The 22,439-nt window shown below is 36.8% G+C and overlaps 1 protein-coding gene across 2 annotated transcripts in view; it reads right to left on the bottom strand.

Annotated features, from left to right (window-relative positions):
- Nucleotides 1-22,439, bottom strand: part of ATF7IP (activating transcription factor 7 interacting protein) — a 126,490-nt gene that overhangs the window by 22,247 nt on the left and 81,804 nt on the right. For both annotated transcript variants that reach the window (XM_060166835.1, XM_060166836.1), the window contains exons 7-9: nucleotides 4,886-4,959; nucleotides 4,242-4,330; nucleotides 1,360-1,998 (exon numbers count right to left, since the gene is read on the bottom strand). In XM_060166835.1, coding sequence (XP_060022818.1) covers nucleotides 1,360-1,998; nucleotides 4,242-4,330; nucleotides 4,886-4,959 — 802 coding nt within the window. The remainder of the gene's footprint in view (nucleotides 1-1,359; nucleotides 1,999-4,241; nucleotides 4,331-4,885; nucleotides 4,960-22,439) is intronic.

The following is a 22,439-nucleotide window of genomic DNA, read 5'->3' on the forward strand; positions in this document are numbered from 1 at the left end:
GAATCTCATAAAAGAATGTCCATGATAATCATCTCCCACCTGACATATTAAAAAACAGTAATGACTGGAAGAAAAATAAATTAGAGAAATATGAAGTAACCCCCCAAAATCTTGCTCATCACTGACCTCAATTAAAAGTAAGCATCTTTAGCATATAAGGATGTGATAGCAGATAATGCTAAAAAAATATGGTTACTGTACCATGCAAATATTTAATTTTAAATACTAATAATTCTATTTGAAATTTCAGATTTACTCTTATATCTCAGATGTTAATTGTATGAGGATGATATTCAGGTTCAGTCCAATATTAATTTTTAGCTGCCATTCATTTACTCTCTCAATAACTCTATGAAACACCATCACTATTTTATGAGAAAATATAGTCAGAGGGCAAGTACACTACTGAAGACTATATGAGAACTTAAAAAAAACAAGGCTTGTATATCTCACTTGTAAGAGTAATTTTGTACTTTATAATCTGTTTCTTATATTCCATGGTCACTTCCTACATCAGTAAGACAGATACTATTGGCAATTTCATTATATACATGATGCCTAGGCTCTCTTTCCTGTCTTTCCAAAAGCAGTGGGGATAAATGTGAAATCAGAAATAAAGAATAAGCAAGTTCAAGAATGCATAAAAAATGTATGCTTTTGAAGAACAAGGAAGACATAGAGTTTTACAGATTTTAAAAACAGGAGCAATCAAGTTCTCCTTTTTGCAATACTTCAAAGTATATATACATATGCAAACATAATCATATGTCATAACGGAAAAATATATAAAAGAGAAAACAAAAAGCAAGCAAACATTCTGTAGTAAATTAAAGAGGGAAGACCTAGTTTTAAACCTCTCAGATTTGCAAGATATGAGTGATTGCAGAGAGGATTTTTCCAAATGGGTAGGGAAGATATGTGGTTTTTATTTTCTTCTTATTAGCATATATTATGTCAATTAGATCCTTTAAAATATACTTGCTCTATTCAGATATATCTGAAAAATGTATTAGAAAAGTAATTCATAATGCTTGCTACAAAGCCTAAATTAAAGATTCGCACAGATTAGGAAAACTAGTAAAAGATAAATTACAAATGCTAACTTCTCACTCAAAATAAACTCTCTCTCAAATCCCACTGTAACAACATCATTTCTCTTAGGTAACAAAAAACTTACTAAAAATAATCTCCGTGAAAATTCTATTTACTCTGTTCTTCCAGTAATGCTAGTCACTTACACACACACACACACACACACACACACACACACACACACACTCACTCACTCACACATGTTCAATTACCTATAGACTATTAACACGCTTGCATTTCTATTATTAAACCTCCATATTGACTTACCAATTCTTGTGGTGGCCATGCTGCTCTGTTCTGCAGGAGATGAAGTACTAAAAGCAGAAATTGGAATTTTCATCTGTATAGGGCCTCGATTATTTGATGGACTATAGAGTCCTGATGGGCCTACTGTGGGTAAAGAAGTCCTTGTGGCTTGTACAATAGAGTGCGCTGTTGGAACAGCCTGTACAGCAAGTGTTGTTCCTAATGGTGCAGCACCGGCAGGAGAATTCCTTTGAATACTAGGACTGGGCACAGAAGGAACGTTGTTTGGTTTAGTGGGGTTTGGCAAGGATGGCAAAGATACTGGATTTTTGGTTAGACCACTCATTGTAGGTGGGCTTTGTACAGAAATGAATTCAACGTTGCCAGATGGTTGATTGGTCACTAAAGTCCCTGGATGGCTCTGTAGGAGCTGAGGTTGGGAGGATACAGCAACAGGTACATGCAAAATCACTGGTAAAGACTGTAAAGAGATTGTAGGTTGGGGATTTCCACTAGGCACCTGAGTAGAAGCAACTACTGTAGCTGTGTTGGGTGCAGGAAGAACTGACGTTGCTGTCAGAGAACCCGACGTCACTGGAGGCTGCAATTTAGGTTGACTACTGACAACTGTTGGAGGAGTGACAAGATTGGTTGAAGATACTATAAAAAGAAAAAAGAAGTCTCAGTTTAAATAGCTATCTTTATCAGCTAAGATAATATAATACAAATTTGATGTATTGCAGTATATACACGAAAGTCTCTCATAATTAAGTTTTTAATTCAAGATTTAAATCCTTGAACTCTCAGATTATCTGTAGAAGCATTTTTGCATCTGTATTTGGTACATTATGAAAATAGCACATGTTTTATGATTAAGGCAGAGGACTGCTGTCTCTGTATAAAAGGAGTCTCTGAAAATTATTATACTTAGTTCAGAGTAACTAGTTGGAAAAACAACTAAAAAACACTGAAAACTAGGTAAAATTGTATAGACAATTTTGAAAGTACATTAAATATATTATAAATGCCTTAGAACACTGGCAATACATAAACTCAAATAGAAAATCTAGAAAGAGTACCATTAATGAATAACGGGTAAACCTAGTGATGGTATTTTGTCATTTGGACAATGTGAAACCTCTATCTGTGGATCAAAAATTTTACTGGACTCCCTGGGGAGGAACTGGTGAGGAGAGGCTGTCTCTATTAACACTCTATTGACATTATGTGATATGGAAAATAGCGCGGTGAAGATGGGAGATGAATTAAGGAGTAGATAACAAAGAGCAGAGAAAATCAAAATGCTTGTCACTGTAGTTTTACAGTCATTTTAGTTCAACCATTTGTGTTTATTCTCATTTGAACAGGTTTAAAATCAATGACCAAGTTTCTTCTCAATGATTTGTAGTCTTTCCAAAATCATAGGCACGCTAGAGCAGCAATTCTCAAGGTGCAGTCTAGGGAGACACCTGGGGATTACTGAGACCCTTTCAGGAAGTTTGAAATGTCCAAACAATTTCCATAACAATAAGAAAACATTATTTGACTTTTTTACTGTGTAGATATTTACAATGATGGAGCAAAAGCAATGGTGAGTAAAACTTTTGATGTCTCAGTATAAAAATCAAGGTAGTTGTACCAAACCATCACTGCACTCTTTAACACCACATGTGCACAGTAAAAGCCAAACAAAATCAGTTTCATTTAAGAATGTTCATTATGGGGCTTCCCTGGTGGCACAGTGGTTGAGAGTCCGCCTGCCGATGCAGGGGACACGGGTTCGTGCCCCGGTCCGGGAAGATCCCACATGCCGCGGAGCGGCTGGGCTCGTGAGCCATGGCCGCTGAGCCTGCGCGTCCGGAGACTGTGCTCCGCAACGGGAGAGGCCACAACAGTGAGAGGCCCGCGTACCACAAAAAAAAAGAAAAAAAAAAATTAGAACTTTGGAAAATACGTCTACGTGCCACTGAGGGCATGACAGCTTCCCAAATCTTTAAAGACTTGTCTGAGAAGAACTGATAGTGAAATAAATAAATATGATTTTAAAAAAAAATTTATTAATGAAATGTGTCAACATTTGGAACACTCAGAAAACTCAGTGAATATTTTCCAAATGATCAATGATATTAGTAAAAGATCCATCCAAGTACAAGACAGACAAATGAATTTTAATGAAAAATTTAGAAAAGTTTATTGGTGTGGTTTCTGATTCCACTTTGCAACTAACCTGTAAGAAACTACTACTTGCTGTATCAAAGAAGAATATCCACAACTCACTAAAAGGGCTAGGCCTTTTCCAACTACATATTGGTATGAGGCTGAATTTTTTTCACATATTTCAACTATAACAACAAATTGCAACAGATTGAATGCAGATGCAGATATGAGAATCCAGGTATCTTCAGCCATCTTAATGTTTTAAGTGAGGTATAAAAGAGATTTATAAAAATTTAACACAATAACACTCTTTTTGCTGATTTTTTTAAAGCTTGGAAAAGAGCTACTTTTCATCAAAACATGTTACTTATGGTTCATAATATAGGTTTGTAATCATTTTAAAGTGAATAAATAAACATTAAAACATTTTATGTTTTAATTTTCACCATAGTAAATATCAATTAGTACACCCACGTAAACAAAGCTCTTTGGATTCTTAATAATTTTTAAGATTATAAGGGGATGTGAAGACCCAAAGGTTTGAGAACCACTAGAGTAGAGATCTGAATTTCTGTATTTTCATGCATATCTGCGATCCTGATTTTTAAATAAACTTTGTGCTTAGCACTCAGTTTTACATAACTGTGCTCAGTTTCTTAGTCCATTTCAACCTCAAAAGAACGTAAGAAAAGAGAACCAAAACCTTCAATTCCTAAGAAAATGTATTTCAGTGTTAAGAATATTACCTGTATTCACAGGGGTTTGAAAGGATGGCGGTGTGCTCTCGCTTATATTTCTTTTGGACTCCAACATCTGTCTCACTGTGTTTGCATTTCTATGAAATATATATACACACAAATGGTCACTTGATATGCCAATCTAGGGAATATCTATTTATGTATAGAGAAAGCAGTGGCCCCTTGGAAAAAAGGGTGGCTACACTTGGATATTAAAGCATTGAACTGAGAGTGAAGGCACCGAAGCAAAGCTGACACAAAGACTTTGGAATGCTGGGGTCTACAGCATCACGGGAGAGTCGTCCTTCTATATTCTGTGTCTTCAATACTTGAACCTGAGGACCAAATGTAGGTCCGAATATCTGCACACATTAGGTTTTATCACCCCTGACGAAAGCATTTCTCAATTACTTAAGATAATACTATTTAACACAAGTAGTTAAAGAAAGCCTTATAATAAATTAGCAAAATCAATATCCATAGGTGAACAGTTACAACAAAGCAAAAAGGAAGCAAATATACTTAACCCACTGCACCAAACACTTACCTCTACATAAATACACAGAATCACGTTCCAAGATTTTCTGCAAAGAAAATCAGAACCTTGTTCTCTTAATTAAAAACTTGATAAATAGACTGTTTACAATTCTCACCTGTAGGGCACACTGTTATTGCTGCCGCCATCAACTACAGACTTTCCTGGTGATACAGGTGGGTTTGGTGGATTCTGGGGGAGAAAAATACCAAGGTAAAATAAAAACCAGTTCACAAGGGATCTTTTAAAATAAGACCTTTAAATGCCTTGTCAGTATGTTATCTGTTATTTCTCTAATATAGTGGAAAATCTTACTGAGAAAAAAATTTACATCTTGGCATTGCCACTTGTTAAACCCCTTACACAAATTACTTAGTCTAAGATGACACAACTGCTTATCATATGAAAAGTGAATAGAATAATTCTTAAACCTCAGTTTTTGATATGAGTAAATAAAATAGAGAATATGAAAGTAGCTTATATGTTCTAACGGTTCAGTAAACATTAATATGAATCTAAAGAATAATTAGACACTCATTCAATAAATATCTAGTGAATGCCTACTATATATCAGGCAGATCAGGCACGATTACAGGCAGAAACTCAACAAACAAGGTAAGTATTTATTTTTCCCCAGAAGTAATTGATTGCCAATTAAGTGGTATCCTAGGTCACAAATCAAAATTATTTTTACAATTTTTGCTTAAAAAATAAATACTTGCCACTATGTGACTTACAATTTCATAAAAAGATGTCCCAATTCTAAACTTCAGAACAAACTAATTTAACCCTTTTCGGCTCCCCAAAACAGGGAATATAGAAAGAGAATTCTAATATTTATATGCTAATCACCATTATTTGGGCCTCCATCATTAATGACACTATCATCATTTATTTCTTAAATTGAGAAAAATAAATAACTCCACTCAAGAGTTAATTAAGTATAATAATACATATAATACTAAACAAAAGGTGGTAAGTGCTTAGGATCACATCAAGCAGATGCCACTAATCACTCTTCTCAACAACAAATATATCTTGCTGCTTTTTATAGGATAAAAGGATGATTTTAACCAAACAGTATAGTGTTGTACTAGTTATCTGTGTAGAGGAGACAAAAGATAAAGAATTAAGATAAACTCTTCTAACCTGGCTGTGGATGCAAAAACATTTGAAATAAATAGAAAAGCAAATGAAAGTAACACTGTAGTATTACTCGAAAAAGTTTAAAAATTTTAGGGGAAAGAAATGCATCTTCTAACAAGTCTTTGAGTAATTAGTACACTCAAAATAGTTAAAATGAAGGTAAACAACATTGCAGGGAAAACAAAAAAGGAGCAGTATAAGCATAATAAATAAGTATAACAGGGCTTAGAGTCATCAGAGGGAGGACCTTAAACACTACAGTGCGGTGACATCAGCAAGACGGCAGAACTGGAAATCCTATGCCCTCCTTACCTCATGAGGACAATGATTTAGCAATATAAGAACAAATTTCACTGGTAAGAAGTCCAGAAACCTGTTGAGAGATTATAGAACCCCAAGTGAAAGCAAGCCCCAGGAGACATATAGTAGTGGGTAGGAAAGTCTGCTGCTCCTACCCACCATGCTCCATCCCCTTCCTCGCACAGTGTGGTGCAATCAAGAAAAACTTCCCAACAACTGTCCTCTCCTTTGGGAAGGAAAGAGAAGAGTGGAATTTGCAGGCAATATTCTGGCTTTTTGGGGTACTGATAAGGCACTGGCTTCAGTCTCACCTGACTTGGATAAAGCAGCACAAGCTGGATGTCTGGGGACTAGATGAGAACAAACTTGAACCCCTTGGCTTGGTACCAAACCAGAAAAATTGCAGTAACACAGACAGAAAACAGGGGTAACTCCAGTCATGGCTTGCTAAAGCAGCACAAGACTGCAATATGGAAAGTAGATACCAGGTGAGGGATGGGAAGTTCCCAAGTAGAAAGAGATAAACCTCTTCAGATGAAAGATACATGCACGAGCTCCAACAAAATGCATCTTTAAAAATAGGTTTGAGAGGACACCAGATTATCTACCCAGACTGACTAGTAAAGGTCTTCATCTATATACAGATATTCCAAAAAGATGGGGAGGTTATTTTTTCAAATGCCCTAATTTCAACAAAAGAGAACCAGACATACAAAAAAACAGGGAAATATGGATGAATCAAAGAAATAAAATTCCAGAAACTGAAGAAACAGATCTATGAACTACCCAACAGAGAATTCAAAATGACTAACATTAAGATGCTCAATGAGATAAGAAAGGACAGAAAATGAAATGAAATCAGGAAAACAATGCAAGAAGAAAAAGAAACTTTATAATAGAACCAATAGAAATTCTGAAGCTGAAGAGTACAATAACTGAATCGAAACCTTTAAGAGAGGGGATCAAAACCAGACTGTAGGGCTTCCCTGGAGGCGCAGTGGTTGAGAGTCCGCCTGCCGATGCAGGGGACACGGGTTCGTGCCCCGGTCCAGGAAGATCCCACATGCCGCGGAGCGGCTAGGCCCGTGAGCCATGGCCGCTGAGCCTGCGCATCCGGAGCTTGTGCTCTGCAACGGGAGAGGCCACAACAATGAGAGGCCCACATACCGCAAAACAAAACAAACAAAACAAAAAAAAGACTTATCAAGTAGAATAAAGAATCAGCAAACCTGAAGACAAGTCACTTGAAATTATTGAGTTAGACCACCAAACAGAAAAAAGAACGAAAAACGTAAAGACAGACTAAGGGATTTATTAGACACCATCAAATGGACCAATATACAAATTTGGGAGACCAAGAATGAGAAGAAAGAAAGTGGGCAGAAAGCCTACTTAAATAATGGCCAGAAACTTCCCAAATTTGAGGGAAAAAACAGAAAAATTCAAGAAGGTGAAAAACTTCCAACTGGAATTAACTCAGAGACCTACACTAAGAAACATTATAGTCAAGCTGTCAAAAGTCACAAAGATTTTAAAAGTAGCAAGAGAAAAACGACCCATCACATTTAAGGCAGCTCCCATAAGATTATCAATGGTTTTCTCAGCACAAACCTAGCAGGCCACAAGGGAGTGGAATGACATACTCAAAGTGCTGAAAGAAAAAAACTGCCAAGCCAGAATACCATAACCAGCAAAACTATCATTCAAAAATGAAGGCAAAATTAAGATTTTCCCAGTAAATAAAAACCTGATGGCATTCATCACCACTAAATCCACCATACAAGAAACACTAAAAGGAGTCCTTCAAGTAGAAATGAAAGGACACTTGGAGGATTCCAGGAAGATGGCGGAAGAGTAAGATGTGGAGATCACCTTCCTCGCCACAGATACACCAGAAATACATCTACACGTGGAACAACTCCTACTATCCATACCCCCTTTCCGGGGAGCCTGTGCAGCCCGCCACTGCCAAGGTCCCAGGATCCAGGGTCAACTCCTCCGGGAGAACGCACGGCGCGCCTCAGGCTGGTGCAATGTCAAGCCGGCCTCTGCTGCCGCACGCTCACCCGGCATCCGTACCCCTCCCTCCCCCCAGCCTGAGTGAGCCACAGCCCCCGAATCAGCGGCTCCTTTAACCCCGTCCTGTCTGAGTGAAGAACAGACGCCCTCTGCCGACCTGCACACAGAGGCGCGGCCAAATCCAAAGCTGAGCCCCTGGGAGCTGTGAGAACAAAGAAGAGAAAAGGAAATCTCTCCCAGCAGCCTCAGGAGCAGCGGATTAAAGTTCCACAATCAACTTGATGTACCTGCATCTGTGGAATACATGAATAGACAACCAATCATCCCAAATAAAGGAGGTGGACTTTGAGAGCAAGATTTATGATTTTTTCCCCTTTTCCTCTTTTTGTGAGTGTGTATGTGTATGCTTCTGTGTGAGATTTTGTCTGTATAGCTTTGCTTCCACCATTTGTCCTAGGGTTCTATCCATCCAGTTTTTTTGTTTGTTTTTTAATTTTTTTCTCTTAATAATTAGTTTTTTATTTTAATAACTTTATTATATTTTATCTTACTTTATTTTATTTTACTTTATCTCCTTTCTTTTTTCCTTCCTTCCCTCCTTTCTTCCTTCCTTCCTCCCTCCCTCGCTCCCTCCATTTTTTTCTTTCTTTCTTTCTCTCTTTCTACTTCTACTAATTCTTCCTTTCTACTGTTTCTCCCTTTTATTCTGAGCCGTGTAGATGAAAGGCTCTTGGTGCAGCAGCCAGAAGTCAGTGCTGTGCCTCTGAGGAGTGAGAGCCAACTTCAGGACACTGGTCCGCAAGAGATCTCCCAGCTCCACATAATATCGAACGGTGAAAATCTCCCAGAGATCTCCATCTCAACACCAGCACCCAGCTTCACTCAACAACCAGCAAGCTACAGTGCTGGACATCATATGCCAAACAAATAGCAAGACAGGAACACAACCCCACCCATTAGCAGAGAGGCTGCCTAAAATCATAAGTCCACAGACACCCCAAAGCACACCACCAGATGTAGACCTGCCCACCAGAAAGACAAGATCCAGCCTCATCCAGCACAACACAGGCACTAGTCCCCTCCACCAGGAAGCCTACACAACCCACTGAACCAACCTTAGCCACTGGGGACAGACACCAAAAACAACGGGAATTATGAACCTGCAGCCTGCAAAAAGAAGACCCCAAACACAGTAAGATAAGCAAAATGAGAAGACAGAAAAACAGACAGCAGATGAAGGAGCAACATAAAAACCCACCAGACCTAACAAATGAAGAGGAAATAGGCAGTCTACCTGAAAAAGAATTCAGAATAATGATAGTAAAGATGATCCAAAATCTTGGACATAGAATAGAGAAAATGCAAGAAACATTTAACAAGGACCTAGAAAAACTAAAGATGAAACAAGCAATGATGAACAACACAATAAATGAAATGAAAAATACTCTAGATGGGATCAATAGCAGAATAACTGAGGCAGAAGAACGGATAAGTCACCTGGAAGATAAAATAGTGGAAATAACTAATGCAGAGCAGAATAAAGAAAAAAGAATGAAAAGAACTGAGGACAGTCTCAGAGACCTCTGGGACAACATTAAATGCACCAACATTCGAATTATAGGGGTTCCAGAAGAAGAAGAGAAAAAGAAAGGGACTGAGAAAATATTTGAAGAGATTACAGTTGAAAACTTCCCTAATATGGGAAAGGAAATAGTTAGTCAAGTCCAGGAAGCACAGAGAGTCCCACACAGGATAAATCCAAGGAGAAATACACCAAGACACATATTAATCAAACTGCCAAAAATTAAATACAAAGAAAAAATATTAAAAGCAGCAAGGGAAAAACAAAAAATAACACACAAGGGAATCCCCATAAGGTTAACAGCTGACCTTTCAGCAGAAACTCTGCAAGCTAGAAGGGACTGGCAGGACATATTTAAAGTGATGAAAGGGAAAAACCTGCAACCAAGATTACTCTACCCAGCAAGGATCTCATTCAGATTTGATGGAGAAATTAAAACCTTTACAGACAAACAAAAGCTGCGAGAGTTCAGCACCACCAAACCAGCTTTACAACAACTGCTAAAGGAACTTCTCTAGGCAAGAAACACAAGAGAAGGAAAAGACCTACAATAACGAACCCAAAACAATTAAGAAAGTGGGAATGGGAACATACATATCGATAATTACCTTAAATATAAATGGACTAAATGCTCCCACCAAAAGACACAGATTGGCTGAATGGATACAAAAACAAGACCCATGTATTTGCTGTCTACAAGAGACCCACTTCAGACCTAGAGACACATACAGACTGCAAGTGAGGGGATGGAAAAAGATATTTCATGCAAATGGAAACCAAAACAAAGCTGGAGTAGCAATTCTCATATCAGACAAAATAGACTTTAAAATAAAGACTATTAGAAGAAACAAAGAAGGACACAACATAATGATCAAGGGATCGATCCAAGAAGAAGATATAACAATTGTAAATATTTATGCACCCATCTTAGGAGCTCCTCAATACATAAGGCAAATACTAACAGCCATAAAAGGGGAAATCGACAGTAACACATTCATAGTAGGGGACTTCAACACCCCACTTTCACCAATGGACAGATCATCCAAAATGAAAATAAATAAGGAGACACAAGCTTTAAATGATACATTACACAAGATGGACTTAATTGATATTTATAGGACATTCCATCCAAACACAACAGAATACACATTTTTCTCAAGTGCTCATGGAACATTCTCCAGGATAGATCATATCTTGGGTCACAAATCAAGCCTTGGTAAATTTAAGAAAATTGAAATTGTATCAAGTATCTTTTCCAACCACAATGCTATGAGACTAGATATCAATTACAGGAAAAGATCTGTAAAAGATACAAACACATGGAGGCTAAACAATACAGTACTTAATAACGACATGATCACTGAAGAAATCAAAGAGGAAATCAAAAAATACCTAGAAACAAATGACAATGGAGACACGACGACCCAAAATCTATGGGATGCAGCAAAAGCAGTTCTAAGAGGGAAGTTTATAGCAATACAATCCTACTTTACGAAACAGGAAACATCTCGAATAAACAACCCTTGCACCTAAAGCAATTAGAGAAAGAAGAACAAAAAACCCCCAAAGTTAGCAGAAGGAAAGAAATCATAAAAATCAGATCAGAAATAAATGAAAAAGAAATGAAAGAAATGATAGCAAAGATCAATAAAACTAAAAGCTGGTTCTTTAAGAAGATAAACAAAATTGATAAACCATTAGCCAGACTCATCAAGAAAAAAAGGGAGAAGACTCAAATCAATAGAATTAGAAATGAAAAAGGAGAAGTAACAACTGACACTGCAGAAATACAAAAGATCATGAGAGATTACTACAAGCAACTCTATGCCAATAAAATGGACAACCTGGAAGAAATGAACAAATTCTTAGAAATGCACAACCTGCCAAGACTGAATCAGGGAGAAATAGAAAATATGAACAGACCAATCACAAACACTGAAATTGAAACTGTGATTAAAACTCTTCCAACAAACAAAAGCCCAGGACCAGATGGCTTCACAGGCGAATTCTATCAAACATTTAGAGAAGAGCTATCACCTATCCTTCTCAAACTCTTCCAAAATATAGCAGAGGGAGGAACACTCCCAAACTCATTCTACGAGGCCACCATCACCTTGATACCAAAACCAGACAAGGATGTCACAAAGAAAGAAAACTACAGAGCAATATCACTGATGAACATAGATGCAAAAATTCTCAACAAAATACTAGCAAACAGAATCCAACAGCACATTAAACGGATCATACACCATGATCAAGTGGGGTTTATTCCAGGAATGCAAGGATTCTTCAATATACGCAAATCAATCAACGTGATACACCATATTAGCAAATTGAAGGAGAAAAACCATATTATCATCTCTATAGATGCAGAGAAAGCTTTTGGCAAAATTCAACACCCATTTATGATAAAAACCCTGCAGAAAGTAGGCATTGAGGGAACTTTCCTCAACATGATAAAGGCCATATATGACAAACCCACAGCCAACATCGTCCTCAATGGTGAAAAACTGAAACCATTTCCACTAAGATCAGGAACAAGACAAGGTTGCCCACTCTCACCACTCTTATTCAACATAGTTTGGAAGTTTTAGCCACAGCAATCAGAGAAGAAAAGGAAATAAAAGGAATCCAAATTGGAAAAGAAGTAGTAAAGCTGTCACTGTTTGCAGATGACATGATACTATACAGAGAGAATCCTAAAGATGCTACCAGAAAACTACTAGAACTAATCAATGAATTTGGTAAAGTAGCAGGATACAAAATTAATGCACAGAAATCTCTGGCATTCCTATACACTAATGATGAAAAATCTGACAGTGTACTCAAGAAAACACTCCCATTTACCACTGCAACAAAAAGAATAAAATATCTAGGAATAAACCTACCTAAGGAGACAAAAGACCTGTATGCAGAAAATTATAAGACACTGATGAAAGAAATTAAAGATGATACAAATAGATGGAGAGATATACCATGTTCTTAGATTGGGAGAATCAACAGTGTGAAAATGACTCTACTACCCAAAGCAATCTACAGATTCAATGCAATCCCTATCAAACTACCACTGGCATTTTTCACAGAACTAGAACAAAAAATTTCACAATTTGTATGGAAACACAAAAGACCCCGAATAGCCAAAGCAATTTTGAGAATGAAAAATGGAGCTGGAGGAATCAGGCTCCCTGACTTCAGACTATACTACAAAGCTACAGTAATCAAAACAGTATGGTACTGGCACAAAAACAGAAAGATAGATCAATGGAACAGGATAGAAAGCCCAGAGATAAACCCACACACATATGGTCACCTTATCTTTGTTAAAGGAGGCAGGAATGTACAGTGGAGAAAGGACAGCCTCTTCAATAAGTGGTGCTGGGAAAACTGGACACGTACATATAAAAGTATGAGATTAGATCACTCCCTAACACCATACACAAAAATAAGCTCAAAATGGATTAAAGACCTAAATGTAAGGCCAGAAACTATCAAACTCTTAGAGGAAAACATAGGCAGAACACTCTATGGCATAAATCACAGCGAGATTCTTTTTGACCTGCCTCCTAGAGAAATGGAAATAAAAACAAAAATAAACAAATGGGACCTAATGAAACTTTAAAGCTTTTGCACAACAAAGGAAACCATAAACAAGACGAAAAGACAACTCTCAGAATGGGAGAAAATATTTGCAAATGAAGCAACTGACAAAGGATTAATCTCCAAAATATACAAGCAGCTCATGCAGCTCAATAACAAAAAAGCAAACAACCCAATCCAAAAATGGGCAGAAGACCTAAATAGACATTTCTCCAAAGAAGATATACAGACTGCCAACAAACACATGAAAGAATGCTCAACATCATTAATCAGTAGAGAAATGCAAATCAAAACTACAATGAGATATCATCTCACAACAGTCAGAATGGCCATCATCAAAAAATCTACAAACAATAAATGCTGGAGAGGGTGTGGAGAAAAGGGAACCCTCTTGCACTGCTGGTGGGAATGTAAATTGATACAGCCACTGTGGAGAACAGTATGGAGGTTCCTTAAAAAACTACAAATAGAACTACCATATGACCGAGTAATCCCATTACTGGGCATATACCCTGAGATAACCATAATTCAAAAAGAGTCATGTACCAAAATGTTCATTGCAGCTCTATTTACAATAGCCCGGAGATGGAAACAACCTAAGTGTCCATCATCGGATAAATGGATAAAGAAGATGTGGCACATATGTACAATGGAATACTACTCAGCCATAAAAAGAAACGAAATTGAGCTATTTGTAATGAGGTGGATAGACCTAGAGTCTGTCATACAGAGTGAAGTAAGTCAGAAAGAGAAAGACATATACCGTATGCTAACACATATGTATGGAATTTAAGAAAAAAAATGTTATGAAGAACCTAGGGGTAAGGCAGGAACAAAGACACCAACCTACTAGAGAATGGACTTGAGGATATGGGGAGGGGGAAGGGTAAGCTGTGACAAGGCGAGAGAGAGGCATGGACATATATACACTACCAAACGTAGGGTGGATAGCTAGTGGGAAGCAGCCGCATAGCATAGGGAGATCAGCTCGGTGCTTTGTGCCGCCTGGAGAGGTGGGATGGGGAGGGTGGGAGGGAGGGAGACGCAAGAGGGAGGCGATGTGGGAACGTGTGTGTATGTGTGGCTGATTCACTTTGTTGTACAGCAGAGGCTAGCACACCATTGTGAAGCAATTATACTCCAATAAAGATGTAAAAAGAAAAAAAAATGGAACGGAAGATGACACAGGTGACATAATAATACAGAAACCTAAAAGAATATATGTGATCTATTAGAATTAATAAGTGAATTTAGCAAAAGCATTGAGATACCAAAACAAATTGTATTTTTACATACCATTCAAAAAGAATTTGAAAATGAAACTTTTTAACATGACACTATTTTTAAATGATACTTATACCCAGAAAATGAATACAAAGAAATAAATCTAATCAAAGATGTTCAAAACTCAATATAGAAAGCAAAAAAAGCATTACCGAGAGAAACTAAAGATGTAGAGAGAAATTTCCTAATTAAGTAATGAAAGACTCAGTGTTGCAAAGATGTCAATTTTCCTCCATATTGACCTATAGATCTCATACAATCCCATTCAAAGTTCTTCTGAAATTTTTTAATGGAAAATGACAAGGTGATTCTAAAATTGATATGAAAATTCAAGGGCTTACAATAGTCACAGCAATCCTGAAGAACAATGACATTGGTAGAGTGATGGGAAAGTATGATCTTTACATTAAGTATTTCTTGGGTGAATGAGACATCCATATTTTAAAATATGAATCTTAATCTCTATCACATAGGATACACACACACACACACACACACACACACACACGTTAATTCCAGATAGATTAGATCCAAATGTGGAAGGTAAAAATATAAGGTGCCTAGATGATAGCATAAGACATATCTTTATAACCTTTCTTAAACAGAACACAAAGAGTAATAAGCATAGAAGGAAAGATCATAAAGACTACATTATTCTGTTTATCAAAAGACAACTTTAGGAGTGAAAAGTAGAAGATGTTTGCAAGCCATATATCAGACAAAGGACTTATATTTCAAATATATAAAGCACCACTGTAAATCAATAAGAAAAAACAGCAACCGGTTTTATTTTTTTGTATCTGTGTTGGAGTGTGGTTGCTTTGCAGTGTTGTGTTGGTTTCTGCTGTGCGGCGAAGTGAGTCAGGTATGCGTATGCATTTGTCCCCATGTCCCCTCCCTCTCGCGTCTCCCTCCCACCCTCCCTGTCCCACCCCTCTAGGTCATCCCGGAGCATCAAGCTGATCTCCCTGTGCTATGGCTTCCCACTAGCCATCCATTTTACATTCAGCAACCAGTTTTAAATAACTGACAAAAGGCATAAAAGAGGACATCCAAATAACTGATAAACTTATGAAATACTGTTGAGCCCTACGTCAAGGACACCCTGTATCAAGGACACAGGACAAAAATTCCAGAATTAACCAAGCCCCCACTGCAACTGTTGCCATGGGCTCTCCTAATCTAAACCAGACAGCCCCCCGGCTCCGTATTAAGCAAAATAATCACCATGTAGTAACCTCAGAGCATCCTGACAAGAATGACCTAATGCCATCTTGCCAGCAGGAATTTTCTTTGTCCTGAGGCTATAAAAGTTGGCTACTAGCTCACAAAGAGGATCGGCTCTCCCTGATCTATCAGGAACGCGGCCCGCTGTATTTGCAGCACCCCTCACTAACTCTGCTCTTTGTTCTCAAGAAACTCACTCTTTTCTAAAATACTTCGTTTCTGGAAATTCTTCTTCCAACCCACACTCAGACCATGATAAATACTATTCAACATCATTAGTGATTAGGAAAATTCACTTTAAAACCACAGTGGTATATCATTACACATCATTATATTGGCTATTTGTTGTTGCTGTTCCAAAACAGACAATAGCACGTATTTGTGGGGATACAGAATAATGAAAACTCTCCAGCATTGCTGGTATGGATGCAAACTGTGCAACCACTTTGGAAAAGTTTGTCATTATCCACTCAGTCTGAAGATATGCACATCCTTTGACCCAGCATTTCCACAAGTTATACAGCTCACAGAAATACGTGCTTGTGAGCACCAGACACTTGCACAGATGCTCATGGCACATTATGTGAAATAGCCAGAAACTGAAAACAGTACATATGTCCCTCAGCAGCAAACAGGATAAATAAATTGTGTTACATTCAGACTAAAAATGAATTAACTACAGCTATTCAAAACAACACATAAAAATCTGAAAAGCATAATGTTGAAAGACAGAATCCAGGCACAAAAGATTAAAAGCTCTATGAATCCACTGACATAAATCTTATATAAAGACAGAATAGGTTACCTTTCGGGAAAGGGTAATGACTGGGAGAGAGCAATGGGGAAGTTTATAGGGTTGTAATAATGTAGTTTTTAACCTCAGTGATAGTAATATTGGTATGTTTATTTGGTAAAAGTTCATCAAGCTAATATATATTATATATATCTATGTGTGTATACATGTGTATATGTGTGTGTATATATGTTATAGTTCATAAATTATGTTCACAAATGCTGTAGGAAAGAAGATTAAATGTTTACTGAAGAAAAAAAAGAAAGGACACGACAGCAACTTGAAAGCAAATGAAAATATGAAATTCTCTGGTAAAAGTAAATACACAAACAAATGCAGAATCCTGCATTACTGTAAAGTTGGTGCAAAAATCATATAATTCTGGTACAGAATTTAAGTATAAAATATAATTGTAAATCTATGTTAAAGTATACACAATACAGGGCTTCCCTGGTGGCGCAGTGGTTGAGAGTCCGCCTGCCAATGCAGGGGACATGGGTTCGTGCCCCGGTCTGGGAAGATCCCACATGCCGCAGAGCGGCTGGGCCCGTGAGCCATGGCCACTGAGCCTGCGCGTCCGGAGCCTATGCTCCGTGGCGGGAGAGGCCACAGCGGTGAGAGGCCTGCGTACCGCAAAAAAAAAAAAAGTATACACAATACAAAAAGATATTATGAATGATATCAATAACATAAAGTAGTGGGAGGAAACATGTGACTGAAGTTGTTACTAGTTTAAAATAGGTGTAAACTTAAGATATTTTATGTAATCCCCATGGTAATGACAGAGAAAATACCTATAGAAGATACACAAAAAAATGAGAAATGAATTAAAGCACTGACACTACTAACTAATTAAGAAAATAAACAAAACACACAGGAAGTAAGAAAAAACTGAAGACAGACAAAACAGCTCCAAGACAAACAGAAAATATTCAACAAAATGGCAATAATAAGTTTGTCCCTACAATAATTACTTTAAATCCAAATGGATTAAATTCTCCATAGAAAGATATACCCTGGCTTAATGGATTCAATAAAACAACAACAAAAACAAAAAAAACCAAGATCCTGCTATATGCTATCAACAAGAGGAACACTTTAGGTCTAAAGACACAAATAGGCTGAAAGTAAAAGTAAGGAAAAAGATATTCCATTCAAATGGTAAGCAAAACAAAGTAGAGGTGACCATACGTATTTAAGACAAAATGCATTTGAAATCAAAAACTATTACAAGAGACAAAGAAGGACACTACATAATGAAAAGTCAACTGACCAGATATAACATTTATAAATATATATGGACATATCATCTATGCCTCCAAATATAGGATGTAAAAATTGGTTTTTTTAACAGAAAACCAGAAACACCATAATAGTAGGAGTCTTCAGAACATCATTTTATATAATGGATAGACGTTCCAGACAGAAAATCAGTAAGGAATCCCTAGAAATGAACAAGACTAAAGATCAAACAGACAAATGTAGAAATTTTCACCCAACACACATTCTTCTCAAGCACACACAGAACTTTCTCCAGTATAGATCATATATTAGGTCACAAAACAAGCCCGAACACATTTAAAACAATGAAAACCATACCAAATATCTTTGTGAATCACAATGGAATAAAACTTGAAATCAACATCATAAGGAAAATGGAAAAAAGTCACAAATATGTGGAAAACTTTTAAAAATCCAGTGAGTAAAATAAGAAATCACAATGGATACTAGAGAATATCTGAGATATATATAAACAAAAACACAACATACTAAATTTATGGGAAAATTGATGCAGCAAAAGTAGTACTAAGAGAAAAGTTTGTGGTCGTAAATGCTTACAAAAAAAAAAAACAACAAAACAACAACCCTCAAATCAATGGCCTAACTTTACACCTCAAGGAACTAGAAAAGAAAAAAACAAACTAAACTCCAAGTTATAAGAAGGAAGGAAACAATAAAGATTACAGCAGAAATAAATGACATAGACAATACAAAATCAATAGAAAAAAAATTTTAATTGGTAAAACCTTATCTAGATTACCTAAGAAAAAAGAAAGAAGGCATAAATAAACAAAATCATATATGAAACAAGAGGCATTATAACTGATGTCACGGAAAGAGAAGGATCATAAGACACCACTGTGGCAACAAATTGGATAATCTAGAAGAAATGGATAACTTCCTAGAAATATGCAACCTACTAAGACTGAATCAAGAAGAAATTAACTTGAACAGACCTAAACAAGTACAGAGATTGAATCAGTAATCAAAAACATCCTAACAACCAAAAAAGTCAAGTACCAGATGGCTTCACTGGGAATTTACCAGACATTTAAAGAAAATCAACAACAGCCCTTCTCAGCTCTTCCAAAAAACTGAAGTGGAGGGAACACTCCCAAACTCAGTTTATGAAGCCCACATCATCCACCAAAGCCAAAGACACCAAAATAAAAGAAAATTACAGGCTAATATCCCTGATAAACATATATACAAAAATTCTCAACAAAATGCTAGCATATAAAATTCATCAGCACATTAAAAAGAATTACACAACATGGCAAAGTAGGATTTATCCCTGGAATACAAGGATAGCTCAACATATGAAAAACAATCAACGTAATACTCCACATTAAAAGAATAAAGGGAAAAAAACCCACATGATCTTCTCAATTGTTGCAGAAAAAGCATTTGACAAAATTCAACACCTTCTCATGATAAAAACACTCGACAAGTTAGGAAACTACCTCAATATTAAAAAGACCATATGTCAAAAGCCCATAGCTAATATCATACTCAATGGTGAATAACTGAAAGCTTTCCCTCTAAGATAAGGAACAAGGTAAGTTTGCACGCTCTCACCTATTTCTTCAACATGGCACTGGAAGGGCCTCACAAGAGCAATTAAGCAAGAAAAATAAATAAAAGGCAGCCAAATCGAAAGGAGTAAAGTATCACTGTTCACAGATGACATCTTATATTTAGATAACCCTAAAGAAGCCACACACACACACAAAAAAGTCTTAACTAATAAATGAATTCAGCAATGCTACAGGATAGAAAATCAACACGAAAAATCAGTTACATGTGGAATGTAAAAGCTAAGACAAATTAGTGAATATAACAAAAAAGAAACAGACTCATAGATACAGAGAACAAACTAGTGGATACCAGTGAGGAGAGGAAGTGGGAGAGGGGCAAGATAGGGATAGGAGATTAAAAGGCACAAACTATTATGTACAAAATAAATAAGCTACAAGGATATACTGTACAGCTCAGGGAATATAGCCAATATTTCATAACAACTATAAAGGGAGTATAACTTAAAAATTGTGAATCACTATGTTGTACACCTGAGAGTTATATAATATTGTAAATCAACTATACCTCAACAACAAAAAAGAAATCCAATGTACATCTATATACAAACAATGAGCAATCTGAGAAAGAAATTAAGACAATAATCCCATTACAATATCACTAGAAAGAATAAAATATTTAGGAGCAAACTTAACCAAGACAGTAAAAGACCTTTACACTGAAAACTACAAAACCTTGTTGAAAGAAATAAAAGACACAAATAAACGGAAAGACATATTCATGGGGATTGAAAGACTTAATATTGTTAAAATGTCCATCCTTTCCAAAGTGGTCAAAAGTTTCAATGCAATGCCAACCAAAATCCCTGTCATTTTTTGCAGAAGTAGGAAAAAGCATCCTAAAATTCATATGGAATCTCAAGAAACCCTGAATTGCCAAAACAATCTGAAAAAAGAACAACGCTGAAGGCTTCATACCTTCTGATTTTAAAAGGCTACAGTAATCAAAACAGTTCGGTGCTGGAATATAGACAGACACATAAACCTGTGAAACAGAATAGAGATCCCAGAAATAAACTCTTATGTATACACTCAAATGATGTTCTACAAGGGTGCCAAGGCTACACAATGGGGAAATGACAGTCTTTTAACAAATGGTGTGAAAACTGGATATCCAAATGCAAAAGAATGAAGTTAGGCCATTAAACCACATACAAGAATTTATTCCAAATGGATTAGAGACCTAAATGTAAAACCTAAAACTATGAAATTCCTAACAGAAAGCACAGGGGGAAGCTTCATGACAGTGGATTTGGCAACGATTTCTTGGATCAAAGCAAAGGCAACAAAAGCATGAAAAGACAAAGAAGATTACATCAAACAAAATTTTCTGCACATGAAAGGAAACAATCAATAGAGTGAAAAGGAAACCTATGGAATGGGAGAAAATAACTGCAAATCATGTATCTGGTAAGGCGTTAATGTCCAGAACATATAAAGAACTCCTACAACTTAACAACTAAAATACAAGTAACCAGATTTTAAAATGGCCAAAGGCCCTGAATAAACATTTCTCCAAAGAAAATATGCAAAATGACCAACAAGCATATGAAAAGATGCTCAGCATCACTAATCAGAGAAATACAAATCAAAACCACACTGAGATACAGCCTCGCATCCATTAGGGTGGTCACTAACACAAAACAGAAAAAAAGCAAGTGCTGACAAGAATGTACAGAAATGGGAACCTTGTGTCCTGCTGATAGGAATGTAAAATGGTGTGGCTGCTAAAGAAGAGTCTGGAGGCTCCTCAAAAAACTAGTCACAGAATTACCATGTGCCCCAGCAGTTTCACTTCTGGGTATATACATCCAAGACTTTGATCTCAAAGAAGTCAAAGAGGTCACACCAATGTTCACTGCAGCATTATTCATAAGAGCCAGGAGTTGAAAGCAGCCCAAATATCCATCAATACATAAATGGATAAAGAAAATGTGGTATATACATACAATGGAGTATTATTCAGCCTTAAAAAAGGAAATCCTGTCACATGCTGTAACACAGATGAACCTTGAGGACATAATGTTTTGTGAAATAAGGTAGTCACAAAACAACAAATACTGTATGACTGCACTTATGAGATATCTAGAGTAGTCAAAATCATGGAAACAAAGTAGAACAAGTTTCCAGGGGTTAAAAGGGAGGGGAAATGGGTTCTATGGGTACAGTTTCAGTTTTGCAAGATGAAAAATTTCTAGAGATCTGTTACACAACAATGTTAACAAAGGTAACACTACTGAGTTTTAGAATTTAAAATGGTAAATTTTGGACTTCCCTGGTGGCGCAGTGGTTGGGAGTCCGCCTGCTGATGCAGGGGATGCGGGTTCGTGCCCCGGTCCGGAAGGATCCCATGTGCTGCGGAGCGGCTGGGCCCGTGAGCCATGGCCGCTGAGCCTGCGCATCCGGAGCCTGTGCTCCGCAACGGGAGAGGCCGCAGCAGTGAGGGGCCCACGTACCACAAAAATAAAAAAAAAAGAACAACAACCAAAAAAAAAGGTAAATTTTATGTTAACTATTTCTATCATAATTAAAGTAAAAAGAATTTAAAATATTTTTTAATAAAAAATTGAAATGTAGGATTTAGATTCAATCTAAAATTTGTTTGAGAATCAATTATGTCATTGATTTTCATAGATAAAGGATGAGAAATATCTTGATATTTATTTTGCAGTAAAAAACTAGAAAGGATGAAAGTTAAAGATATCAGTCATAGAGGAGTAAAACAGATTAGATTATGCGTGTGGTCTTAATAGCAAACAGCCTATGAGGATTTTCTATTCTTTCCGAAATTAATAGAAAATGTTTTAAGACAAACCTGAATAGTGGGGTTCACTATTAACTGGTTAAT

Source organism: Lagenorhynchus albirostris, chromosome 11 (genome assembly GCF_949774975.1).
Source record: "Lagenorhynchus albirostris chromosome 11, mLagAlb1.1, whole genome shotgun sequence".
In the NCBI taxonomy this organism is placed as follows: Eukaryota; Metazoa; Chordata; class Mammalia; order Artiodactyla; family Delphinidae; genus Lagenorhynchus; species Lagenorhynchus albirostris.